Source organism: Octopus sinensis, linkage group LG5 (assembly GCF_006345805.1).
Source record: "Octopus sinensis linkage group LG5, ASM634580v1, whole genome shotgun sequence".
In the NCBI taxonomy this organism is placed as follows: Eukaryota; Metazoa; Mollusca; class Cephalopoda; order Octopoda; family Octopodidae; genus Octopus; species Octopus sinensis.
In genome coordinates, this window is record NC_043001.1 from 21,338,589 (window position 1) to 21,364,233 (window position 25,645).

General features: G+C 40.6%; 1 protein-coding gene across 3 annotated transcripts in view; it reads right to left on the reverse strand.

The window, feature by feature from the left end:
• Positions 1 to 306: 306 nt before the first annotated feature.
• The window catches only part of LOC115211622 (transcriptional adapter 3), a 54,242-nt gene continuing 28,903 nt past the window's right edge, over positions 307 to 25,645 (reverse strand). For 2 of the 3 annotated variants that reach the window (XM_029780238.2, XM_029780240.2), the window contains 8 exons: positions 25,180 to 25,317; positions 20,928 to 21,177; positions 18,000 to 18,093; positions 13,764 to 13,769; positions 9,218 to 9,330; positions 7,786 to 7,893; positions 4,729 to 4,922; positions 307 to 1,188 (listed from right to left, as the gene is read on the reverse strand). In XM_029780238.2, coding sequence (XP_029636098.1) covers positions 1,060 to 1,188; positions 4,729 to 4,922; positions 7,786 to 7,893; positions 9,218 to 9,330; positions 13,764 to 13,769; positions 18,000 to 18,093; positions 20,928 to 21,177; positions 25,180 to 25,317 — 1,032 coding nt within the window. In that variant the 3' untranslated portion in view covers positions 307 to 1,059. The remainder of the gene's footprint in view (positions 1,189 to 4,728; positions 4,923 to 7,785; positions 7,894 to 9,217; positions 9,331 to 13,763; positions 13,770 to 17,999; positions 18,094 to 20,927; positions 21,178 to 25,179; positions 25,318 to 25,645) is intronic. The other variant, XM_029780239.2, reaches the window with a different exon arrangement.

Below are 25,645 nucleotides of genomic sequence, written 5' to 3' on the forward strand. Positions count from 1 at the left end.
GAATCTTGGCCTTTACTGAACTGACGTTTATTTCTTACTCTATATTAGCTCACAAGGCACAACTTAAAATATTAAAAACAGAGAAAAGAAAAGGCAAAATTATATAAATTTAAATACACATTTTATTTCAGACAGATAATACAAATACCAGAATGTTGATAGAATTTAAATAAACAAAAAAAAAAATGTAATTTAAAAAAAATTTTTTACCTTTTTTGTTTTTTGGTCAAGAACAAAGCCATAAAAACCAATTCTGGTATATAATTTGTTTACAAAAATTCATATCTGGCATATTTTTCTTCCCAATATAAGATAGTATCTAACACAAAATTGACAAAGAGGCAGTCAAATTTGCTAGCAATGAATTTTTAGAACCCACAGAAAAACACAAATGTTTTTCACTCAAGGTGCTTAGTGGTATTTCTCTCCTTCAACCCTAGGCTTTGACCATTAGAGATATGAATGTATTCCAAAGAATTAACTGTATGTAATAGAGGAGCAAAAGAGCAACACTAATTTGGATGTTTCTTAACGAGAGACTGACCTTAGCTGAACCTGCATCAGACAGAGACCTTATTTCTGTCTCATGCATGAGTCTGTGCATACATATGAAGAATATACGTGTGCACATTTCTTCATTAATTCTTTCCTATGCTTGACGAATCGTAGAACTTTAAACGGACAAAAAACAAACAAAACACAGGCAGTTAACACCAATATACATGAATCAACAGACAAAGACACGGACTAAAAAAAGATAAATATTATCTTATTTTTCTTATTCTTTAATCTCAAATTTCCTTCTATTTATGAAATAAATCAGATCTCAAAATGGTACATTTTACTAGCCAGGGTAAACCATCTCGTGTCACTAATGTAGCAGTATAAGAGGGACAAGTGTAATGTTGATCCAAGCTCCTACAAGTGAGACAGAGACAGAAAGAGCTAGAAGTAGAAAGAAAGAAACTGGTGGTTTGCTTAGTCAAGGAAAATATCTTCCAAAACTGCAGAAAATTGCAACTAATCTTTCCAATATACTTGGAAATAAAGGTTACACCTTCAACCATCAAGTTGCTTCAGGATATCCTCCCTGTCGTGCAAAATTTTCCAAACTGCATCCTTCTCCTTCTTGGTTGGTTGTCTCTTTTTTTGCCGTGCACTTTGAACTTTACGATAGGCTTCAAGTAACTGAAATAAATAAGAAATGATATTTTAGCATCCATTCAGAAAATGTTAGTCCAATAATTCAGTAACAGCGACTGATTTATCCTAATCGCAAATCTTCACCGTCAGCGACTAAACCGGCAACCCCACCAAGCTTGCTTGGTGAGGAGGGTGTTTATTGGACACCCTGCGGGATGAAAAACAAAACCCGTCAAAAGGCGGAGGAACTCTTGAGAGTCAACGGCCATCCAATAAATGTGTAATTATATATCACCTCATTGTGGTAAGGGGGTGAAACGGGAGTGTCAGAGCTATGCCGTCGGAGACTTTGGTTTCTGGTAGAGCCACCCAAGGGATTGTTGATTGTTCTGACACCCAGCGGCATCAGGGTCGTACCCGGCTAATGGGGCTCTGGTGAACAGAAGTGTCTGATCCAACAACCTGCAGCTTCAACCCATCCTGTCCCTGCGTCAGTGTCCCTACGACAAACAAGACGTTCTCCCAACAGGGATATACTTGCGGCTGGGGACTGCTAGCGAACTGCCTATTCCCAAGATGCTTCAAATATTCCTCATAAATAAAAAAATAATCTCAAATCTGTCAACACTTTCTAACAGAAAGAAACATAAATTTAATCAACAGCACATTTACCTCCGCCCTAACAAAGGTAGAGGTATTGTTTTCAGTCATGTTTGTTTGTTTGTCCGTGGACAAGATATCTCAAGAACAGCTGGATGGATTCGGATGAAACTTTCAGGGATGTCTGACCTCGTGACTGGCACAAACTGATTAGATTTTGGGATCGATCCAATACCAAACAAGGATTCTGAATTATTTTCTGTTTTTTTTTTACTTAATTTTTGAGAGTAGTTGGGTTCATTTTCAGTATTCTCGTTTGTGAGAGCAGTCAAGTTTATTTCAGATATTCTCATTTTAAAAATCGTCTCTGGCTAATCATTGAGAGGACATTGGTGTTGCCTTGGCGGAGTGCTCTTGTTATTGTTTAGAATGATGGACCAAATGGTTTGTGGTTTTTGTACTATGTTCAAATCCCGCTGGGGCAACTTTGAATTTCATCCTTCTGGAATCATTGTCATCATCATCATCACCAAAGTGCTGTTCAATGGAATTGAACCTAGAATCACATGGATGGGAAGCAAGCTTCTTAACCACAAGTCCATCATCATCATCATCATCATCATCATCATCGTTTAACGTCCATTCTCCATGCTAGCATGGGTTGGACGGTTCGACCAGGGATCTGGGAAGCCAGAAGGCTGCACCAGGCTCCGGTCTTATCTGGCAATGTTTCTACAGCTGGATGCCCTTCCTAACGCCAACCACTCCGTGAGTGTAGTGGGTGCTTTTTACGTGCCACCTGCACTGGTGCCAGGCGAGGCTGGCATCGGCCACGGTCGGATTGGTGCATTTTATGTGCCACCTGCACAGAAGCCAGTCGAGGCGGCACTGGCTTCGGCCACGATTCGGATGGTGCTTTTTACGTGCCACCGACACGGAAGCCAGTCGAGGCGATCTGCACCAATCAATAACATATAATTGACTTGCGTTTTGTATCTCTCTCACTATCCTCCAGAGCAATGCCTTTCCCATTTTGTCAGCTGGGACCATGAGGCAGACTGACAAGCCTTTTCAGACATTACTTGGTATTTTCTGTTGATATATGACATCATAGCTGTTATATTCAGTTCTATTTTGTTTACTTTTATTAAAGTTTATTCAATGCTTTTACATGAGTCCATTACTTCAAAATGTAAATCATTATTTCAACCAAAGTTAAAAAAAAATCAATCAGCACCATCCGAGGGTGATCGTTGACAGAGCGGCTAACTGGCTTCCGTGCCAGTGGCACATAAAAAGGCACCATTTGAGTGTGATCGTTACCAGCATCGCCTTACTGGCATTTGTGCCTGTGCTAGTAGGGTGCCAAGAGCACCATCCGAGCGTGATCATTGCCAGAGGAGCCAACTGGCACGTAAAAGGGCACCATTTGAGCGTGATCGTTACCAATGTCGCCTTACTGGCACCTGTGCCGGTGGCATGTGTAAAAAGATTCGAGCAAGGTCGTTGCTAGTACTGCCTGACTGGCCTCCGTGCTGGTGGCATGTAAAAAGCACCCACTACACTCTCGGAGTGGTTGGCGTTAGGAAGGGCATCCAGCTGTAGAAACTCTGCCAGATCAAGATTGGAGCCTGGTGCGGCCGTCTGTTTCGCCAACCCTCAGTCAAAATCGTCCAACCCATGGAAAGTGGATGTTAAATGATGATGATGATGATGGGAACAACAGAACTGAAACAGGAGAATCCTTCAATACAGGGCTTGCCAAAGGGGGACCCTAGGGGTCAGAGAGGAATTAAAGGGGTCAATGATAGCCAAGGGGTCGACGTGTGAAAGACCAGCCCACCCACATGAACTGCTTGAAATACTTAGCCAGTGCCATGCTCATCCCTCACATGGATGTTGTCAATTTCAATAAAAGATATTCCAGCAATATGATGCATTTTTCACATTTTCTAACCGTGAAAACAACTTCATAAAAATTGAAAGTTTAATACTGTATACTCACACACATAGTTTTAAATATAAAGTGTGTATCGTCATCTTCAACAGAATTTCTTAATTTGTCGTACATGTATCTTTTAAAAATAAATAAAAAATAAATGCGCCCTTTTAAAGCCTAGGCTCATGGGCCCAGTTTCCCGGTTTCGATGGTGTATGTGTTCCCCAGCTGTACGGAATGCCAGTCCATCCCAGCGCTACTCATTTTTGCCAGCTGAGTGGACTGGAGCAATGTGAAATGGAGTGTTTTGCTCAAGAACACAATGCATTACCCAGTCCAGGAATCGAAACCACAATCTTACGATCATGATGCTGACACCCTAAGCACTAAGCCATGCGCCTCCACACATGTATCTTTTAACTAACATTTTAATTGGCAGCATCAGTACCCAATTTAAGATATGGTACGGTAGGGTAGGGTATTAAGGTATTTTAAATGAGGAGGGTGGTCAATGCCGAAGGAGAAGTGGCTAAAGAGGGTCAATGGTTGAAAAAGTCTGGTGACCCCTGCTTCAATATATTTTTAAATCAAGGCAGTGAGCTGGCAGAAATGTTAGCATGCCAGACGAAATGCTTAGCAGTATTTCCTGTCTCTACGTTTTGAGTTCAAATTCCACCGAGGTCGACTTTGCCTTTCATCCTTTCGGGGTCGATAAATTAAGTACCAGTTGCGTACTGGGGTCGATAAATCGACTGATCCCCTCCCTGAAAATTTCGGGCCTTGTGCCTAGAGCAGAAAAGAATATAACTTTAAAATCTCCTACAAACGATGCATCTCAGATGCTAATGCTACATTTGTTTTTAAAGCCTGCTACTTTCACTTTCACTTTCACTTTCTGCCTACTCGAGAAAAGCTTTGGTCAGACTATAGAAGAAAATATTTATCCAAGGGACAGAACATAGAACCATGTGGTTGGGAAGTGAAGTTTTAATTCGCTTGTAACATCTAACTTTTAACCGAAAGGGATATTTAATCAAATAACTTACTTCAGCATCAAGTGCAACTAATTTTTTTCTAAGCTTCTGAGATTCTATTTCCTCTCTTGCCAATTTCATTAATCTTTTTGTCATTATTGTGTTTTGATGATTGATGGCTTTTAGTTCTTCTTGTTTTCGGCGTAATTCTGAGAGAATTTCATCATCCGGGTTATCTTCAACTTTTTCATCAAAATCCAAAATTCCTGTATTTAAAAATCAATAAAAACAATTAAAAATAAACAAAAAGAGAAAGAAAGACTTTTAAAACCCCACAAACGCAGGTCATCAATAATGTACAACCTAAGATAATTAAGGTAATTAAGATGCTGAAATTTGCCCCTTGACTGGAGGAAGAAAACACAGAGCAAGCTGCAGTTGCTCCTGACTCTGAAAGAAAACTGAAGATAACCTCAAGAAATTCAGGTCCAATTTCTCAAATCAATTTATATACTCTTCTATTTGTTTCAGTCATTTGACTGCAGCCATGCTGGAGCACTGCCTTTAGTTGAACAAATCGACTCTAGGACTTATTCCCTGTAAGCCTAGCACCTATTCTATCAGTATCCTCTGCCGAACCGCCAAGCTATGGGGATGTAAACACACTGGCATCAGTTGTCAAGCAATGGTGGGGAGACACACATACATATATATATATATGTTTAGGACAGGCTTCTTTTAGTTTCCGTCTACCAAATCCACCCACAAGGCCCTGGTCAGCCCAAGGCTACAGTAGAAGACACTTGCCCAACCCAAGGTGCCATGCATTGGGACTGAACCCGGAACCATGTGGCTGGTAAGCAAGCTACCTACCACACAGCCACTCCTGTGCCTATGTTTAGGAAAAGATGAGGTAAGAGATGCATAGTACAGTCAGAACAGTAAATACTCTTTTACTTGTTTCAGTCATTTGACTGTGGCCATGCTGGAGCACCGCATTTAGTTGAAGAAATCGACCCCAGGACTTATTCTTTTGTAAGCCTAGTACTTGTTCTATTGGTCTCTTTTGTCGAACCGCTAAGTTACAGGGACGTAAACACACCAGCATCGGTTGTTGAGCGATGTTGGGGGGACAAACACAGACACACAAACATACACACACATATATATATATACATATATACGACGGGCTTCTTTCAGTTTCCATCTACCAAATCCACTCACAAGGCTTTGGTCGGCCCAAGGCTATAATAAAAGACACTTGCCCATGGTGCAATGTAGTGGGACTGAACCTGGAACTATGTGGTTCATAAGCAAGCTACTTACCAAAAATATACATTTTTTTTTTATAGAAAAGATTTATGGACATTTTTGGCCAAAATAATAAACTGAAACATGTTTGTAGAAGTTCCTTGAATGCAAACTAATAACAGACTATTCTTTCTCTAAACATATATAAGGTGCATTTTTTTTTTCTAAAATCAAATTCTCAAAGGAAAATCAGTGTAGGTCCTATATGTGAAGTTGGGTCTATATTACATGCCTTAATGCACTAAAGAATTTATTTCCCTGAATATGTGCTGCTGAAATTGTGGCGGCAACTAATATACCTGTACATATTTTAGGCCATATACAGGAAATAAACTTGAGAAATTAATTGATTTTCTTGAAATTGTTTCCCTAATTCTTTCAGAGTTGCTAACAATTGCCATCAAGTTATGCTTACTTCTTACAAGAGAAACATTTCAGTTAAGAATTTATTACATACAACATTCAGTACCGCACACTTCAATCTAGTTATTCAAATTCATTCCCTTGGCTCACATATGTTATTACCCATAGCTTATTTTATTTTTTTGATTTAAGATACCTCACCCTAAGAGATAAGTTTGTTCATTTGCTTTTCCATGCTAGCATGGGTTAGACAGAAATGATAACACTATCACTACTCACAGTGACTTTCTTAGAGCACACATGTAAACAAACACAAAGACACACTTACTATATATATATATATATATATATATATATATAACTTTCATCCTTTTTAACGTTTGTTTTCTATGCTGGCATGGCTTGGATGGGACATGGGCTTACTCTTTCACCCTCTCTTTCTCACATACCTCCCTCCCCCATAAGCCCACCCACCCCTACACATTTCTACTCCACCTTCCCTATCCTTCCGATGCCCCCATCCTATCCCACAAACCCTCTCCCACATACCCCAACCCTCAGCCAAACCCACACCCCACCCGTGCTTTCCTCACTCTCGCTTCCCCCACCTCCCAACATCACACCACACCACATTACACCATATATTACACATCACATCACAACACACCACCCACACACCTATCCCCATATACATACACGCACACGTCCAGACCACCAGCCCTCTTTCACACACACATACATACTCTCTTATACACACATGCATCTTTGTGTTGGGGGGGGGTCATCTTTACTTTGTTATCTCCCCTACTTTCCCTCTCGTGTGTGACCCTTCTGTCCGAGCCAGTCGCCATGATAGATCGTTAGCCACTACACACATTTTTTTTCTCTCCTTGTTTTTTCTGTGTCCCTTTCTGTAGAAGAGCTTAGGCTTGAAACGCAAAAGACTTTTTCTATTCCTGAGCGTTACACTAATACATCTGTTTGTTTTGTACACCACCTGTCTTCATCTTTTGTTTTTTTCGTAAACTCTCCCTATATATATATATATATATATATATATGTATATAATGATGGGCCTCTTTCAATTTCTGTCTATCAAATTCGTACTTACCAGGCTTTGATTGGCCTTGGGATATAGAAGACATTTGCTCAAGGTGCTGTGCAGTGTAGCCGAACCCAAAACTAAAGGATAGGAAAGGAAACTTCTAAACCATACAGCCATGCCTGCATCTATATTAATTATCCAAATCCATATCAGTAACCCCTCCTTAAGGGGTGGGTGGGGGTTAGTGATATGGATCTCTCTCTCGCTCTCTCTCTGGCATACATGCAATTAATCCCTATGTAATTTACAATAGAAAATTGTTGAAAACATATTTTAGTCCCTGCCCCATAGGAGTTGTGTGCAATTAGCGAAATGACTTTGAGTGAATATTTTAATGTAAATGAATTAACCTTGTTCTTCTAGTTCTTTTTTAATTCTTTTTTCAAGCTGAACAGCATTGCTGATATTTAGCTGTTTGGCTAACATCTTTGGAGAAATTGATGGTGGATCTTCTAGGTCTGAAATGTAAAAAAAAATTCATCAAAATAGAGCAAATTCTATTCAACATTTAATCTAAGCTTTAACCTGTGAATTGTGTAATTGTTGCTAAAGCAAAACATCATATAAAGTTAGTGAACAAAGGGATTTTCTGTACTGTTAGAGTAAAATGCATGTTAGATAAGATTCAATAAAAAAAACAAAAAAAAAAAAACAGAAAAAAGTTTGCATTTGTATATCAATAAAGCTTCAAAGTAACATCTACTTTTCCATGTTTGCATGAGTCAGATGGAATTTGTTGAGTCAGATTTTCTACAGCCGCATACCATTTCTGTCGTCAATACTTACTTGTTTCCAGGCAGTCAAATTTCCCATGGAAACTATACGATGATGTTGCTTGACTTGTGATGCCAAAACAAGGGTGCATATACTCACACATACACTAATACATGCATATATAAGATGGGCTTCTCTCAGTTTCTGTCTACCAAATCCACTCACAAGACTTTGATTGGCCTAGGGCAATAGTAAAAGACACTTGCCCAAGGTGCCATGCAGTGGGATTGAACCTGAGACCACATGGTTGGGAAGCAAGCTTCTTAACCACACAGTCACACATGTAGCAATAAATTATTTAATGCAAATCAACGCTGCTGTTTCTAAAACCTGTGAAAGGCAATGAGGAAGCTGATATAGTCATTTGAACTGCTACAAATAGCAGCAAAAATCTCTCTCAAATCAAATCTAGTCTTAAATAAGGACATAGTGAACAATATAGTCTCAGCTACATAAAGATGGAATGGCCATGGATGGAATGCCTTTGACCACAGGCTTGCTTAATCAGGGCAAACTTGTTGCTAAACAATATTATTAACAACAAATATAGCATATATGTAGTATATTCAAAATGTTGGCCAAAAAATTATTTCCAAAACTCATTTATAAATATTTAGGGCCTTAGAACATTTGTTATAATATTATTAATTCAATTGCAGCGTGGAAGGTGTTTATAAGCCATTTAAGAAACACACAAAAACCGTTAGATTCATTTCAACATTTAAATTTAATTTGTCAAAATATTTTTGTCGAAGTTTTGTCAGTGAACAGGTTGCTGTCTCAAAGCGACGAAAATATTTTGACAAATTAAATTTAAATGTTGAAGTGAATCTAATGGTATTTGTGTGTTTCTTAAATGGCTTATAAACACCTTCCACGCTGCAATTGTTTTCGTTCCAGCACACACGATCTCAGATCAGGTCACTTGCTATGCAAGAACATCTCTGTAATTATTAATTCAAGTAGTGAGAAAGTGATAAAGTCAATCAACCATAGAGTATTTAATACCTTTAGTGCTTATATCCGCTGTCGTATCGTCAACTGGTGCCATTACATGTTCTTCAATAAGTGCAGTAACAAGCCGTTGAGTAAGGGGACCAAAAGGGGAATCATCATTGGAACTGAAAGGAAACAAAAATTGCAATAACTAATTAATTGTCAAAATATAATGAGTACAACCAATGTCTTTGAATGAGGCATGAACATCACACAATCTCATTTCTTCTGTCTTTTAATGCTGAAATGTTATGTTCGTGTATGTATCTAATATTTCTCAAACTATAAAGAAAATTTGAAGTAACTGTCTAACAAGTCAAGTCCTTGACTCAGTTTACAGATTTGGCCATATCGTAGACAGTCCGCTTCAACTTACTTCAGAAAGGCAAGATTATCATATCGTATCATCACATCTCGACCACTGCCACCCTCTGTTACATGTACATAAAGCCTTCTGTCAGTGTAACATCACAAAAAAAAAAAAAAAACCTAACCAAAAAAAAACACTATATTCCCAAAGCTAATACAACCAGTCTTTCTGTAACAAACAGAGGCACTTTCAAGAAAAGTTACAAAGAGTGTTTTCATTGCACAAACAATGGATGGTTAAGAATGGTCACATGACATAATAAATGTACTGACGATGAGATATTTCTTAACCAAGTGCATTACTTACTCAGACACAAACAGTCTTCATTCTGTGAATATATTTCCTATGATTTAGCAGTAGATAGGTTTAGTGTAAATATTTAGTCAACAATGCCCTATCATCAAAGACATTTTAGTCTTAATCATCTCATGCTTTAGATATAGTTTGCTCCTAATTACATTTTATTAAATGAGTCTTCTTTTTAAAGAAGACTCATTTAATAGAACTCAAATTCCATCTGTCTAACACCCATGGACATGTTTACATAGTCAGAAAACAGCACAGCTTCCATGACTTTCGGAAACATATTTTCACGCTAAGAGTTGTTGAAGTATGGAACAAACTGCCGGCATCAGTTGTTAGTTGTCAGAGCACTGCATCCTTCAAAACTTCCTGAGATTCGCCAACACTACACCTGATTTTCTCCCCTCCATACACACGCAAGCATTATCTGACTCATACACTGTTCACTTCCCAGACATTTGTACATTACTGCATATGCTTTATACGCACTTTTGACAAGTTGTGGTGCACCTGAGCACTGTATACAATAGTTTCATTATTATATCAAGCCATGTACAGAGATGCCGTAAGTAAGGTTAGGGTTGGCAACATGTACACAGAAGAATTCAAAGTAGAGGTTGGGGTCCACCAGGGTTCAGTACTCAGCCCCCTCCTATTTATCATAGGCAACTACGGAGGAATTCAAGACAGGCTGTCCCTGGGAGCTCCTCTACGCTGACGACCTTGCTCTTATTGCTGAGTCACTATCAGAACTGGAGGAGAAGTTCCAGGTGTGGAAGGAGGGTTTAGAATCAAGGGGCCTTAGAGTCAACCTAGCTAAAACCAAAGTACTAATAAGTAGAAAGGTAGACAATCCACAAATATCTTCAGGAAGATGGCCCTGCTCGATCTGTAGAAAAGGTGTAGGTAGAAACTCTATAAGATGTACCCAGTGTAAGCTATGGATACATAAAGGTGCAGCAATGTCAAACTGGGAAGATAGTTTTTGTATGTGGCAGATGCTCGGGAGCATTAACCCGAAAATCTGCAGAAAACAACTTCCGTCACTTTCCAGGGGGAAAAACTAGAAGTAGTTGATAGCTTCCGTTATCTAGGTGACCAAGTCAGTAGTTGGGGGGGTGCGCTGAAAGTGTTAACTGCTAGAATAAGAATAGCCTGGGCAAAGTTTAGGGAGCTCTTACCTCTGCTGGTGACTAAAGGCCTCTCGCTCAGAGTAAAAAGCAGACTGTATGATGCGTGTGTACGAACAGCCATGCTACATGGCAGCGAAACATGGGCCGTGACTGCTGAGGACATGCGTAAGCTCGTGAGGAATGAAGCCAGTATGCTCCGATGGATGTGTACATACTCGACAGAGCGTTAGCACCTTGAGAGAAATGTTGTACCTAAGAAGCATCAGTTGTGGTGTGCAAGAGAGACGATTGCGCTGGTATGGTCATGTGGCGAGAATGGATGAAGATAGGTGTGTGAGAAAGTGCCAATCCCTAGCAGTTGAGGGAACCCGTGGAAGAGGTAGACCCAGGAAAACCTGGGACGAGTGGTGGTGAAGCACGACCTTCGAACTTTAGGCCTCACTGAGGAAATGACCAGAGACCGAGACCTTTGGAAATATTCTGTACATGAGAAGACCAGGCAGGACAAGTGAGCCCAGCCCACTTATGAATGCCTTTCCTCCCTTGGACACAAAGACCGGTTGAGGCAAGCGAAGTCGATATAGAACCTCATCCGACGACAGACACCCATGCCAAACCCCCATGCTTGCGAAGACATGTTGGGGCAAGCGAAATCGAAATCGAAATCGAAACCGAATTGAACCAGCCAGGATCCCTGGCCTGGTGGTACGTAAAAAGCACTATCCGACTCGTGGCCGTGGCACGTAAAATACTCCAATGCGACCGTACGACAGGCACCCATGCCAACCCCTTTGCTTGTGAAGACATGTTGGGGCAAGCGAAATCGAAATCGAATTGAACCAGCCAGGATCCCTGGTCTGGTGGTACGTAAAAAGCACTATCCGACTCGTGGCCGTGGCACGTAAAATACTCAATGCGACCGTACGACAGGCACCCTTGCCAACCCCTTTGCTTGTGAAGACATGTTGGGGCAAGCGAAATCGAAATCGAATTGAACCAGCCAGGATCCCTGGTCTGGTGGTACGTAAAAAAGCACTATCCGACTCGTGGCCGATGCCAGCACCGCCTCGACTGGCTTCCGTGCCGGTGGCACATAAAATACACCAATCTGACCGTGGCCGTTGCCAGCCCCGCCTGGCACCTGTGCAGGGTGGCACGTAAAAAGCACCCACTACACTCACGGAGTGGTTGGCGTTAGGAAGGGCATCCAGCTGTAGAAACATTGCCAAATTAGACTGGAGCCTGGTGCAGCCTTCTGGCTTCCCAGAACCCCGGTCGAACCGTCCAACCCATGCTAGCATGGAGAACGGACGTTAAACGACGATGATGATGATGATGATGATGATGGTAGAGCCAACAAAAATCTAGGCAGTCCATCATCATCATCATCGTTTAGTGTCCGCTTTCCATGCTAGCATGGGTTGGACGGTTCGACTGGGGTCTGGGAAGCCAGAAGGCTGCACCAGGCCCAGTCTGATCTGGCAATGTTTCTACGGCTGGATGCCCTTCCTAACACCAACCACTCTGTGAGTGTAGTGGGTGCTTTTTACGTGCCAGACGAGGCTGGCAAACGGCCACGATCGGATGGTGCGTTTTACATGCCATCGGCCAGTCGAGGCAGCGATGGCAACGGCCACGTTCCTTTCAATTAATTCCAAAGGAAAAAAGTACTCAAAAATTCATTTACTTTCTCCGTTTCTTAAATATTCAAAATCTCAAAGTTAAATCAATCTAGCTTACAAAAAAAAGAATGAATCAAGACGAAATTTAATTTGATACATTAATGTTGAATATTTATTAATCAAAACAACTACAAATTAATTATAATGGAAAGTTATTTTCTATCAATATTAGAATGCATTTCTTTCTTTCTTTTTTTTTGCTCTCAGCGCAACAGTGAATTTTTGAAGCATACAAGAAGTGAATAGGACAAACAATCGAAGCATTCAGGTGGATATGACAATTATTTAGGAGATTTGTGTGGAAGTAACAAGCAACAAGTCAATAGCAGGAGATAAAAAAAAATCCCAAAATAAACAAGCATGTTAGAAAGAGAGAGAGAGAGAAAAAAAGGAAAGGTTTAATACCCAGTGCAAAGAAGATTGCTCATATGTTAATAGAAGAAATATTTGAAATAAAATATGCTTTAAGAATTTCTTTTTTTTTCCAAAAATTCCTTACAGTTTCTTACGAGTCTTAAATTGCATACCACATTTCAATTAAAGAATTATCGACTCAGTAAGATGATTTTAACCCTTTAGCATTTAAACAAGCCATATCTGACCCAAATATTCTACCAGTTTTTTGTTCAAACTGGTCAGATCTGGCCTGTCATACCTATCCTACAATGTCATTCTAAAAAATATATAATCGCATCATTGAAATCTCAAAGTTACAAAGTAGTGTAGGATTAATTCAAAACATTGTGAATAAATAAGCATTACATTCGACAGAATAATAACCATGATGCTAAAGGGTTAAGGAATTTCAGTTTCAAAAATTAAAAAAGCTTCAATTAGAGAGAGAAGGGGATGGGGGAGGAATCTTGAGTAGAACTTGTTTTCTTTTCTCCAATTTCTTAACCGTGGAAGAAGATAAGGTGGGGAGAAGTATCAAGAAAAAAAAAAACAAAAACGAATTAGATGAAAGATAGAAGGAACAAGCAGAATTTGAGGTAAATGTGATTCCTGGTAAGGTAAGGTAACAGGGGAGGGGGTAGGGGGTAGGAATATAAATCAAAAAATATACTCACCCTTTCCTGTTGTAAGAGCAACAAGAAAGAAATAATTGTTAGTTAGATTGTCTGTAGTTGAGATTACTTTCATAAAACCTCACTAGTAACTAAAGCAAACATTTACAAAATATACCGAGTTTAAGTGAGCTGTGATAACACTCGCTTGAAAAACACAGCCTTTATACTAAGTGAAGACTGATGATATATCTGCACTGAATGGTAAGCTTTCTGTTGTTGTTATCAGTGTAATCTGTTAGTAAACAAAATAAAATCATCATCATCATCGTTTAACGTCCGTTTTCCATGCTAGCATGGGTTGGGCGGTTAGACTGAGGTCTGGGAAACCAGAGGGCTGCACCAGGCTCCAATCTTGATCTGGCAGTGTTTCTACATCTGGATGCCCTTCCTAATGCCAACCACTCCGTGAGTGTAGTGGGTGCTTTTTACGTGCCAGGCGAGGCTGGCAACGGCCACGATCGGTTGGTGCTTTTTATGTGCCACCGGCACGGAAGCCAGTCAAGGTGGCACTGGCATCGGCCACGTTCGGATGGTGCATTTTACGTGCCACCAGCATGGAAGCCAGTCAAGGCGGCGCTGGCATCGGCCACATTCTGATGGTGCATTTTACGTGCCACCAGCATGGAAGCCATTCAAGGCGGCGCTGGCATCGGCCACATTCTGATGGTGCATTTTACATGCCACCGGCAGTGTTACATGCCATCTGGCAGTGTTTCTACATCTGGATGCCCTTCCTAATGCCAACCACTCCGTGAGTGTAGTGGGTGCTTTTTACGTGCCAGGCGAGGCTGGCAACGGCCACGATCGGTTGGTGCTTTTTACGTGCCACCGGCACAGAAGCCAGTCAAGGTGGCACTGGCATCGGCCACGTTCGGATGGTGCATTTTACGTGCCACCAGCATGGAAGCCATTCAAGGCGGCGCTGGCATCAGCCACATTCTGATGGTGCATTTTACATGCCACCGGCAGTGTTACATGCCATCTGGCAGTGTTTCTACATCTGGATGCCCTTCCTAATGCCAACCACTCCGTGAGTGTAGTGGGTGCTTTTTACGTGCCAGGCGAGGCTGGCATCGGCCACGTTCGGATGGTGCATTTTACGTGCCACCAGCATGGAAGCCAGTCAAGGCGGCGCTGGCATCGGCCACGTTCGGATGGTGCTTTTTACCACAGGGATCACAACTACAATTTCCAATGAACAGAATTGTAGCTTGTATTTTGTTTTGGTAAATAAGAAATAATGACATCTTCTACGAGACTGTACAACAAGCTGAACATCCCTCTATGTCAGGCATTTTTTTAATCTTCTTCTTGTTCCAGTCATTAGATCAAGGCCATGCTGGGGCACTGCCTTGCAGGATTTTTAAACAAATGAAATGGCTCCAGTACTTATTTTCTTACTTTTTCTATTGGTCGCTTCCCCTCCGGACTGCAAAGTTACAGGGATGTAAACACACCAACACCGGTTGTCAAGCAGTGGGTGGAGGCAAACACAGATACAAAGACACACAGGATATATATATATATTCTTTTATTTGTTTACTTGTTTCAGTCATTTGACTGCGGCCATGTTGGAGCACCACCTTTAGTTGAACAAATCGACCCTAGGATTTATTCTAGGGTTACAAGGACGTAAACACACCAGCATCGATTGTCAAGCGATGGTGGGGTGGGGGGACAAACACACACATAAACATATATATATATACTAGCAGTATCGCCCGGCGTTGCTCGGATTTGTAAGGGAAATAACTATATAAGCATTTTTAGAGAGTTACTTCCCTTATAGATGCCAATTCGGGCTTTCTTAGCCATTTCTGTTTTGGTGTCTTCAAGCCATGAAGTCGTTGTTCTAAAAGAACGCTGGTCTCCTTGACAACGCTTTACGACGTTGATTTCCTTACTCTCCCTTCCCCACAGCTTCACGAGGGAGGGAAGAAGGGGGAGAAGCAAACACAGGTGCAGGTGTTTGAGCGTGGACGCCAACTCCACCGCCATCGACACACGAAAAATTATGCATTAAAATGGAATAAAAAATGATGTTAAATTATTTTTAAAATCGTAGACTCATCGTAGACGCGCGCTAATACTCAGACGGGCTCGATATGAATCACGACTATAAGATACCCGAATTTGGTTAAACTGCACCGCAAAATGTGGGAGTAGTTAGGAATCTAAATCGAAGGGGACAGACACTCACACAACTACAGTTTTATATATATAGATATATATATATGACAGGCTTCAATTTCCGTCTACCAAATTCACTCACAAAGCTTTGGTTGGCCCGAGGGTAGAGCAGAAGACACTTGCCCAAGGTGCCATGCAGTGGGACTGAACTCAGAACTATGTGGTTGGTAAGCTTGCCACATAGCTACTCCTCCTACAACATATATATATATATATATATATATACACAACAGACTTCTTTCAGTTTCTGTCTACCAAATCTACTCACAGGGCTTTGGTTGCCTGAAGATTATAGTAGAAGACACCTGCCCAACTTGTCACGCAGTGGGACTGAACCTAGAACCATGTAGTTGAGAAGCAAACTTCTTACCTCACAGCCAATGTACAACCTTTTCCAAGAAGTGCGTTGCATGAGACAAGGCTCTTCATCAGGTAAGTCACAATACCAAAAAAAAAAGATTCAAGGTAATTTTTTGTTAGGCATACCATTCAGAAAGTACTCCAGGCTGCAGTTCACTCATGGTTACTCTATGTCATTACTCATCCTACTAGAAAAAGCAACCAATTTCCTTCGACTACACCCTACTGTCTTGTATAAAGAAAGGACATGTTAGATAATGTATCCTACATAACTTTAATTAAGACAGGATATATACAGCTGGAACACCTTTGATCATACATCTGCTCAAATAAGGTTGATAAGGGGATAGCTAAGCAACAAATGCAATAGGCAATAGTGTTGGTCCCATCATATATAGAGGACTGCAGCCTCTATATTTTTGCATCTTCAAGTAAAATATACTAGATATTAAAGGTGAAATAATTTTGAAAAATAATGTTTTCTACATATTTTTTTATGCTTTTTTTTTTATTGTTTACTTGTTTCAGTCATTAGACTGTAGCCATGCTGGGGCATGGCTTTGAAGAAAATTTAGTCGAATGAATCGAACCCTGTACTAAATTTTTTTTAAAAGCCTGGTACTTATTTTATTGGTTTCCTTGCTGAACCACTAAGTTACAGGCTCATAAACAAACCGGTAACAGGTGTCAAGCTGTGGTAGGGGACAAGCACAGACACACACACACACATATATGAGCTTCTTTCAGTTTCCACCAACCAAATCTACTCACAAGTGTTTGGTTGAGCTGAGGCTATACTAGAAGGCACTTGCCCAAGGTGCCATGCTGTGGGACTGAACCAGAACCATGTGACTAGAAAGTAAATTTCTTACCACACAGCCATGCTTGCACCGATCAATATAAAAAAATAAATTGATAAGTAGGTCTCATGGTGTAATGGTTAGCACTCTGGAATCTGAATCTAGCAATCTGAGTTCAAGTCTCGGTGAGACCTTATATACTTTTATAGGCACAGGAGTAGCTGTGTGGTAAGTAGCTTGCTTACCAACCATATGGTTCCGGTTCAGTTCCACTTGGCAAGTGTCTTCTACTATAGCCTTGAGCCGACCAAAGCCTTGTGAGTGGATTTGGTAGACGGAAACTGAAAGAAGCCCATCATATATATGTATATGTATATATGTGTGTGTGTGTGTGTATTTGTGTGTCTGTGTTTGTCCCCCCAACATCGCTTGACAACCGATGCTGGTGTGTTTACATCTGCATAACCTAGCGGTTCGGCAAAATAGACCGATAGAATATGTACTAGGCTTACAAAGAATAAGTCCTGGGGTTGATTTGCTCGACTAAAGGCGGTGCTCCATCATGGCCGCAGTCAAATGACTGAAACAAGTAAAAGAGTAAAGAGTATCATTATTATTATTATTACTATTACTATTATTATTATTTAATGTTCTCTTCCCATGTTGGCATGGTTGGATGATTAGACAGGATCCTGCATCGAACTCCAGTGTCAGCTTTGGCATGCTTTCTATGGCTGGATGCCCTTCCTAACTTCAACCTTTTTACAGTATGTAATAAATAAAAGAAAAAAAACTGTAAACATGAATTGGTTCCACAAACGAAAAAAAAAAGTTTCAATGAGAAAGAAGTACCTTAAAAAAATAAGTTACGAAACTTAAAACTTACCAACTTTCAGATTTTTTTAAGAGGTTGGTAGATTCATTGGAATTTGTTGCAGTTGAGTTATTGTTATTCCGTCGTTTATCAGAGATCTTGGCACCTTTTTAGGAAGATAAATGAAAGAAAATGGTTTAGTAATAAGATGAAAAAAAGTTTCAAGATGAATTAAAAAATCGAATTTTACAAAAATTCAAGAATCCTCAAGACAGCTGCATGAGTCAGATTTGAGATCAAAGAGTTATGAAGTTGGAAAGTCCATTTCAGTTACATTGCAACAAAATAAACCAAAAAGTTGTTAACCTAAATCAACTTGGTTAATGCTCCCCTCCCAGCTGAAGCGGGGTTTTATCTTGCAAGTTACTTGGTGACTATGTTTGTGCTGGCACCATGTAAAAAGTAGCAGTGTTGATGCCATGTAAAAAGCACTGGTGATGGTGCCATGTAAAAAGAAGTGGCTGTGTGGTAAGTAGCTTGCTTACGAACCACATGGTTCCGGGTTCAGTCTCACTGCGTGGCACTTTGGGCAAGTGTCTTCTACTATAACCTTGGGCCGACCAAAGCCTTGGATTTGGTAGATGGAAACTGAAAGAAGCCTGTCGTATATATATGTATATCTATATATATATGTATGTATATATATATATATATATATATATATATATATATATATATATATGTATATCTATATATAGTATATATATATATATATATATATATATATATATATATAATATATATATATATATGTATATCTATATATATGTATATATATATATATATATATATGTATATCTATATATATGTATATATATATATATATATATGTATATCTATATATATGTATATATATATATATATATATATGTGTGTGTGTGTGTGTGTGTGTGTCTGTGTTTGTGCCCCCCAACATCGCTTGACAACCGATGCTGGTGTGTTTACATCCCTGTAACTTAGTGGTTCGGCAAAAGAGACCGATAAAATAAGTACTAGGCTTAAAAAAGAATAAGTCCTGGGGTCGATTTCCTCAACTAAAGGTGGTGCTCCAGCATGGCCGCAGTCAAATGACTGAAACAAATAAAAGCATAAAAGAATACGCTCTGTAAAGTGGTTGGCTTCTAGCTGTAGAAACGATGCCAAAATAGACAATGGAACCTAGTGTGGCCCCTGGCCTTACTAGCTGCTGTCAAAAAGTCCAAACCAAGTTAGCATGGAAGGTAGATGTTAAATGATGAGGATGATTATGATGAAGTGAATAATGAGAAAGGTCGATTCCTCACTGAGATCATACCGGCCACACACACACACACACACACGAGGTGTATGGTGATACTGAAATGAAGCCCCAGCTGCAGTACTGTGATGATAATACTACTACTACTACTACTACTTCGGCGTCGTCGTTTAACGTCCGTTTTCCGTGCTAGTATGGGTTGGACGGTTCGACCGAGGTCTGGGAAGCCAGGAGGCAGCACCAGGCTCCAGTCTGATCTGGCAGTGTTTCTACAGCTGGATGCCCTTCCTAATGCCAACCACTCCGTGAGTGTAGTGGGTGCTTTTTACGTGCCACCAGCACAGTTGCCAGGGGAGGCTGGCAACGGCCACGATCAGTTGATGCTTTTTACGTGCCACCGGTACAGAAGCCAGTCAATGTGGCGCTGGCATCGGCCACGTTCGGATGGTGCTTTTTACGTGCCACCGGCACAGAAGCCAGTCAAGGTGGCGCTGGCATCGGCCACGTTTGGATGGTGCTTTTTACGTGCCACCGGCACAGGTATCACAACTACAATTTCCATTTGATTTCTATTTTGATGTTGATGTACTTGACTCAGTAGGTCTCCTCAACCACAGCAGCACTATTTATAAAATTACCAAGGATCCAAATACAAGGTATCACTAACAATGTTACCACAAAAAGTTTTTGCTTTATATTGGAAGGAGGAGGAGGAAAAGAAGGTGCTGCCACCACAATTTTAAATAGCAAATCTTTATATCTGTTTATACATTTACTTTGTTTTTATGTCTGTTTTTTCCATGGTAGCATGAGTTGGATGAATATATTATTGAGGTATGTGATTTTGGGTTCAATCCCACTTCATGGTATTTAGGCAGGTGTCTTCTACTATAGTCATAGGCAAATCAAAGCCTTGTGAGTAGATATGGCAAATAGAAACTGAAAGAAGCCTGTTGCATGTGTAAGTTTCCTGTCTTGACATTGCACATCTGTTGTAAGCAAGCATCACCATCATACAGTTGTTGTTTGTGTTTCCAATCTTTTGTGAAAATATCCCTTGGCAAGGGGAAAGATTACCTCCCTTGCAAACAGGTGCTGGCTGGCAACAGGAAAGGCATCTTGCCATAGAAAAATCTGCCTTAACAAAATTCTCTGTGACACATGCTAGCATGGAAAAGTAAATGTTAAAATGATGATGATGATGACGATAAAGTTACACTGAATAAGAAATCCTCTATGTCTACCAGTGAGAAGCACAAATAGATTGTATTAACAAAATTTATGGCTGGATGCCCTTTCTGTAAAATTGTTGGCATCAGGAAGGGCATCCAACCATGAAGATCATGCTAAAAGAGACCTCGCGGTTGCTGGTGCTACATGTAAAAGGAACCAATCTACTCTGTAAAGTGATTGGTGTTAGGAAGGGCATCCAACCATAAAAACCATACCAAAAGAAACCGTGCTGGTGTTTCTTGGAAAGCAGTCAGGTCACTCTGTAAAGTGGTTGGTGTTAGGAACGGCATCCAGCTGCAAAAAGCATGTCAAAACAGACAGTGGAGCTTAGTGTACTCCTCTGGCTAGCCAGATCCTGTCAAATTATCCGACCCATGCCAGCATGGAAGATGGACATTAAATGTTGATGATGATGATGATGAAAACTGATATACTGAAAAGCAAACAGAATGGGAATTTAAGATATGTACCTTCTTTTTGTTCATCCATGATATCTTCTTGAGCCCATCGTTCCGAGTAATGTTTGCCCAAAGGCGGAATTTTGAAAAACTCACTATCATCTTTAATTGTCACCAGAACTTCTTCTAGAACTTTCATATCTTCAGTACTGATTTCTGCACAGTAAGGATCAACCGATGCCCAAAAGCGATTTACAATATCATTTTTCTGGCTACGAGCTATGTCAGAAGATTCCGAAATGTCATAGTCAGGCATTTTCACCTAGAGAAAATACAAATGTTTTTAAAAAATTAGGAGTCGTATTATTTTGGTTCTTTAATCTGTCACCTGAAAACAGAACATTAGAATTTTTAAAATCAAACATGTCAACACTAATATCTATTTTTTACTTAACAAAATCCCATAAAAATTATGCCAACCACATGGTTCCAGGTTCAGTCCCTCAGTATGGCACCTTGGGCAAGTGTCTTCTACTTTAGCCTCGGGCTGACCAAAGCCTTGTAAGTGGATTTGGTAGAAGGAAACTGAAGCCTGTGGTATAACCTACATACATACATATATATATGTATATGTGTGTATATTTGTGTGTCTGTGTTTGTCCCCGCACCATCTCTTGACAACTGATGCTGGTGTGTTTACATCCCCATAACTTAGCAGTTTGGTAAAAGAGACCAATAAAATAAGTACTAGGCTTACAAAGAATAAAGTTCTGAGGTTGATTTGTTTGACTAAAAGGTGGTAGCCACAGTCAAATGACTGAAACATATAAAAGAGTAAAAAAAGAGCAACATGTAAGTCCTCAACACATTAGGTGCAAATAAATTTGCATTCTTAAACAGTGGTTTCAAATTAGGGCAGCAAGCTGGCAGAATTATTAACATGTTGGGCAAAATGCTCAGCAACATTTTGTCCGTGTTTACATTCTGAGTTCAAAACCTGCCAAGGTTGACTTTGCCTTTCATCCTTTCAGGGTCAACAAAATAAGTACCAGTTGAGCACTGGGGTCGATATAATCGATTACCCCATCTCTGCCAAAATTTGAAACCAATATAATGGTTTCAAGTAATGGCACAAGGCCAGAGATTTTTGGTTAGAGGTGGGGTGAGTCAATTACATCATTCTCAGTGCTCAACTGGTACTTTATTTTATTGACCCAGAATGGATGAAAACTGAAGTTGACCATGGTAGTAATTACTTGTACTTGTGGTGACATTCACCCTGGGTGAGTTGAGTCGGCTTCTTCTACCACCCTCAAGGCATCTCGAACCATGACAGCCCATGCACGACGGTCCTGCACCAGTTCACAGGAGATAGTGAGCCAGTCACGGTTCCATAGGTGTAGGCCAACCACCTGCAGTCCCGTGAGCATGGAGAGGTCCTCCTTGATCGTTGTAACCCAGGTCTTCAGCTGCCCGCCCGCGCGTTTCCGCCAGTTGGGAAGTGGAGTTGGGAGAAGGACATCACGGAAGTTGGGAGGACATCACCCGTGATGTCCATGACCATGGTAGAATTTGAACACAGAATGTAAAGCTGGAAGAAATGTCGCTAAGCATATTTCACAATGCAATAATGATTCTTCCAGCGCTCCTATTTTAAAAAAATATATCAAATTTTGTTACGAGGATATTTTTCTAGAGGCTGCTTTATGGAAAAGAAACCACCACTAGAACCCCTTGAGCAGCTAGTGTGTAGGAAAGCGGTGGAAGGAGTTCAGTGAATCGTAACCTCTTGGTAAAGGGAAGATTTCTCTTGCCACATGAATGACAGAAGCAAATGTAAGAATTGTGATGCTACATGTTGGGAGACATGAACTATCTCTGTGTGAAATATTGACAGCAGGATCAGTCCTCAGCCCCCTCTTATTCATCATAGTCCTTCAGGCAATAACAGAGGAATTCAAGATGGGCTGCCCCTGGGAGCTCCTGTATGCTGATGACCTTGCTCTACTAGCTGAATTATTATCAGAACTAGAGAAGTTTCAGGTGTGGAAGCAAGGTCGAGAATTGAAGGGCCTTAGAGTCACTCTAGCAAAAATCAAGTCTTAGTAAGTAAGAAGGCAGACAAATCACAAGTCCTTTCAGGTAGATGGCCCTGCTTGATCTGTAGAAAAGGCATAGGTAGAAACTCCATAAGATGTACCTGGTGTAAGCTATGGACATGCAGCAATATCAAAGGAAGGTTAACTGGGAAGATGGTTTTTGCGTGTAGCAGTTGCACAGGGGCAATAAACACCAAAGATGTTTATTGATTCCATCACATGCCAGGGGAAAAAACTAGAAGTAGTTGATAGCTTCCATTACCTAGGTGACCAAGTCAGTAGTGGTGATGGATGCTCTGAGAGTGTAGCTGCAAGAATAAGAATAGCCTGGGCATAATTCAGAGAGCTCCTACCTTTGCTGGTAACAAGAGGTTTCTCACTCAGAGTGAAAGGTTGACTGTATGATGCAAGTGTGCAAACAGCCAATGCTACACGGCAGTGAAGCATGGGCTGTGACTGCTGAGGACGTGTGTAGGCTTGAAAGAAATGAAGCTAGTATACCTCGCTGGATGTGTAATATCAGTGTGCATACGTGAGAGAGTGTAAGCGCCCTGAGAGAAAAGTTGGGCATAAGAAGCATCAGATGTGGTATGCAAGGAGTAATATCAGTGTGCATACGTGAGAGAGTGTAAGTGCCCTGAGAGAAAAGTTGGGCATAAGAAGCATCAGATGTAGTATGCAAGGAAGATAACTGTGCTGGTATGGTCATGTGTTGTGTATCGATGCGGATAGCTGTGTTAAGTGTCACACCCTAAGAGTGGAGGGAATCTGTGGAAGAGGAAGATCCAGGAAGATATGGTATGAGGTGGTGAAGAACAACCTTCGAACATTGGATCTCACAGAGGCAATGACAAGCAACCAAGCCCTTTGGAAATATTCTATAAATGAGAAAACCCGGCAAGTCAGGTGAGATCGTAGCTGTGGTTGATGCCAGTGTCGCATATGAAAGTACCCTTCACTTGTCAGGCATTATGCTGTACTTGAGAAGACCTGTTGAGTCAAGTGAAATCATAGCCGTGGCCGATGTCAGTTCTGCCTGACAGGCACCCATGCCAGTAGCATGTAAAAAGCACCACTTGAGCGTGGCTGATGCTAGTGCCACCTGACTGGCATATAAAAAGCACCATTCAAGCGTGGTTGATGCCAGCGCTGCTGACTGGCCCCTGTGCCAGAGGTACGTAAAAAGCACCCACTACACTCTCAGGGTGGTTGGCATTAGGAAGGGCATCCAGCTGTAGAAACCTTGCCAGATCAGATTGGAGCCTGGTGCAGCCCCCTGGCTTGCCAGTCCTCAGTCAAACTGTTTAACCCATGCCAGCACGGAAAGCGGATGTTAAACAATGATGATGATGAATATAAACACTTCACTTCTACAAGACTTTCTCAGCTTGTGCTTTGCCTTTCATGTAGGTTAACATGACATAAACAATGGATCATAGTTACATCACTGCTGTCAATCTTTCACACACAGGTAATTCATGTCTCCCAACATTTAGCATCACTATTCTAACATTTGCTTCTGTCATTCATGTGGAAAGAGAAATCCTCCATTTACCAAGGGGTTACAATTTCCTGAACTCCTTCCACATCTTTCCTACTCTCTGGCTGGTCAAGAGGCTCTGGTGGTGGTTTCTTTTCCATAAACCAGCCAAAGAGCCACTTGAAAAATATCCATGTAACAAAATTTTATATATTTTTAAAAAATAGGAACAATATTGATTCAACGAATTAAGCTGGCAAGCTGGCAGAATCGTTAGCATGCCAGACAAAATACTTAGAGGCATTTTGTCAGTTTTTATATTCTGAGTTCAAATTCCTCCGAGGCTGACTTTGCCTTTCATCCTTTTGGGATCGATAAAATAAATACCAGTTGATGTAACTGACTCAGTTCCTCTCCCGAAATTGCCGGCTTTGCACCAAAATGTGAAACCAGGGTTATTGCTGTGAATTAAAATGATGTGAATGGGCTTGGGGTTACTGGTGCAGTAAAGAGGAGGGCCATAAATTCCATTATTGAAGCTGCGACTTGATCAACTGCAGGTGTGGATTAACTGGGTGAAGGGTCTGATGTTAAAAGACTCGAAACCCTCCATGGGACCCCACAAACATCACTGATGATGCATCCCAGAGTATCCATCAGATGTATCTCAGATCTAAGAAATATAATAATTTTAAATTTGCATGTAAAATTGGAACAATTAGAATTTAATTGGAAAGTTACTAACTTGTGAATTTTTGTTCTTTGGCCTTCCTGGTCCACTACAATGAGTGGCTTTTCCATTGCTGTCTTTGAATTTTTTGTTTGGTTTGTCTTCAGCTCCACTGCCACCTTTCCCCCGTTTCACGACTGGCACATCGGAAGCCTGGAGAAAACAAAAAAATGAAGCAAAAAAAAAAAAAAAAGAAAAAAGACACTCCTAAATACACATATATATTCTTGTATAAATATTTAAACATCAAAAAGGTCTAGAATTCAGTCTAAAAGGAAGAATATCAAGTAACAAATGCTAAATTTTCCAATGAGGAAGAAGCAGACATTATATCTGAAATATACCAAGTTATTCTCTTACTGGTTTCAGACTTTGGACTGCAGCCAAGCTGGGGTACCAACCTTCGTGGGTTTTGGTCAAACAACCCCAGTACTTATATTTTAGTCTGTACTGATTTTATCAATGTCTATTTTTCGAAAGG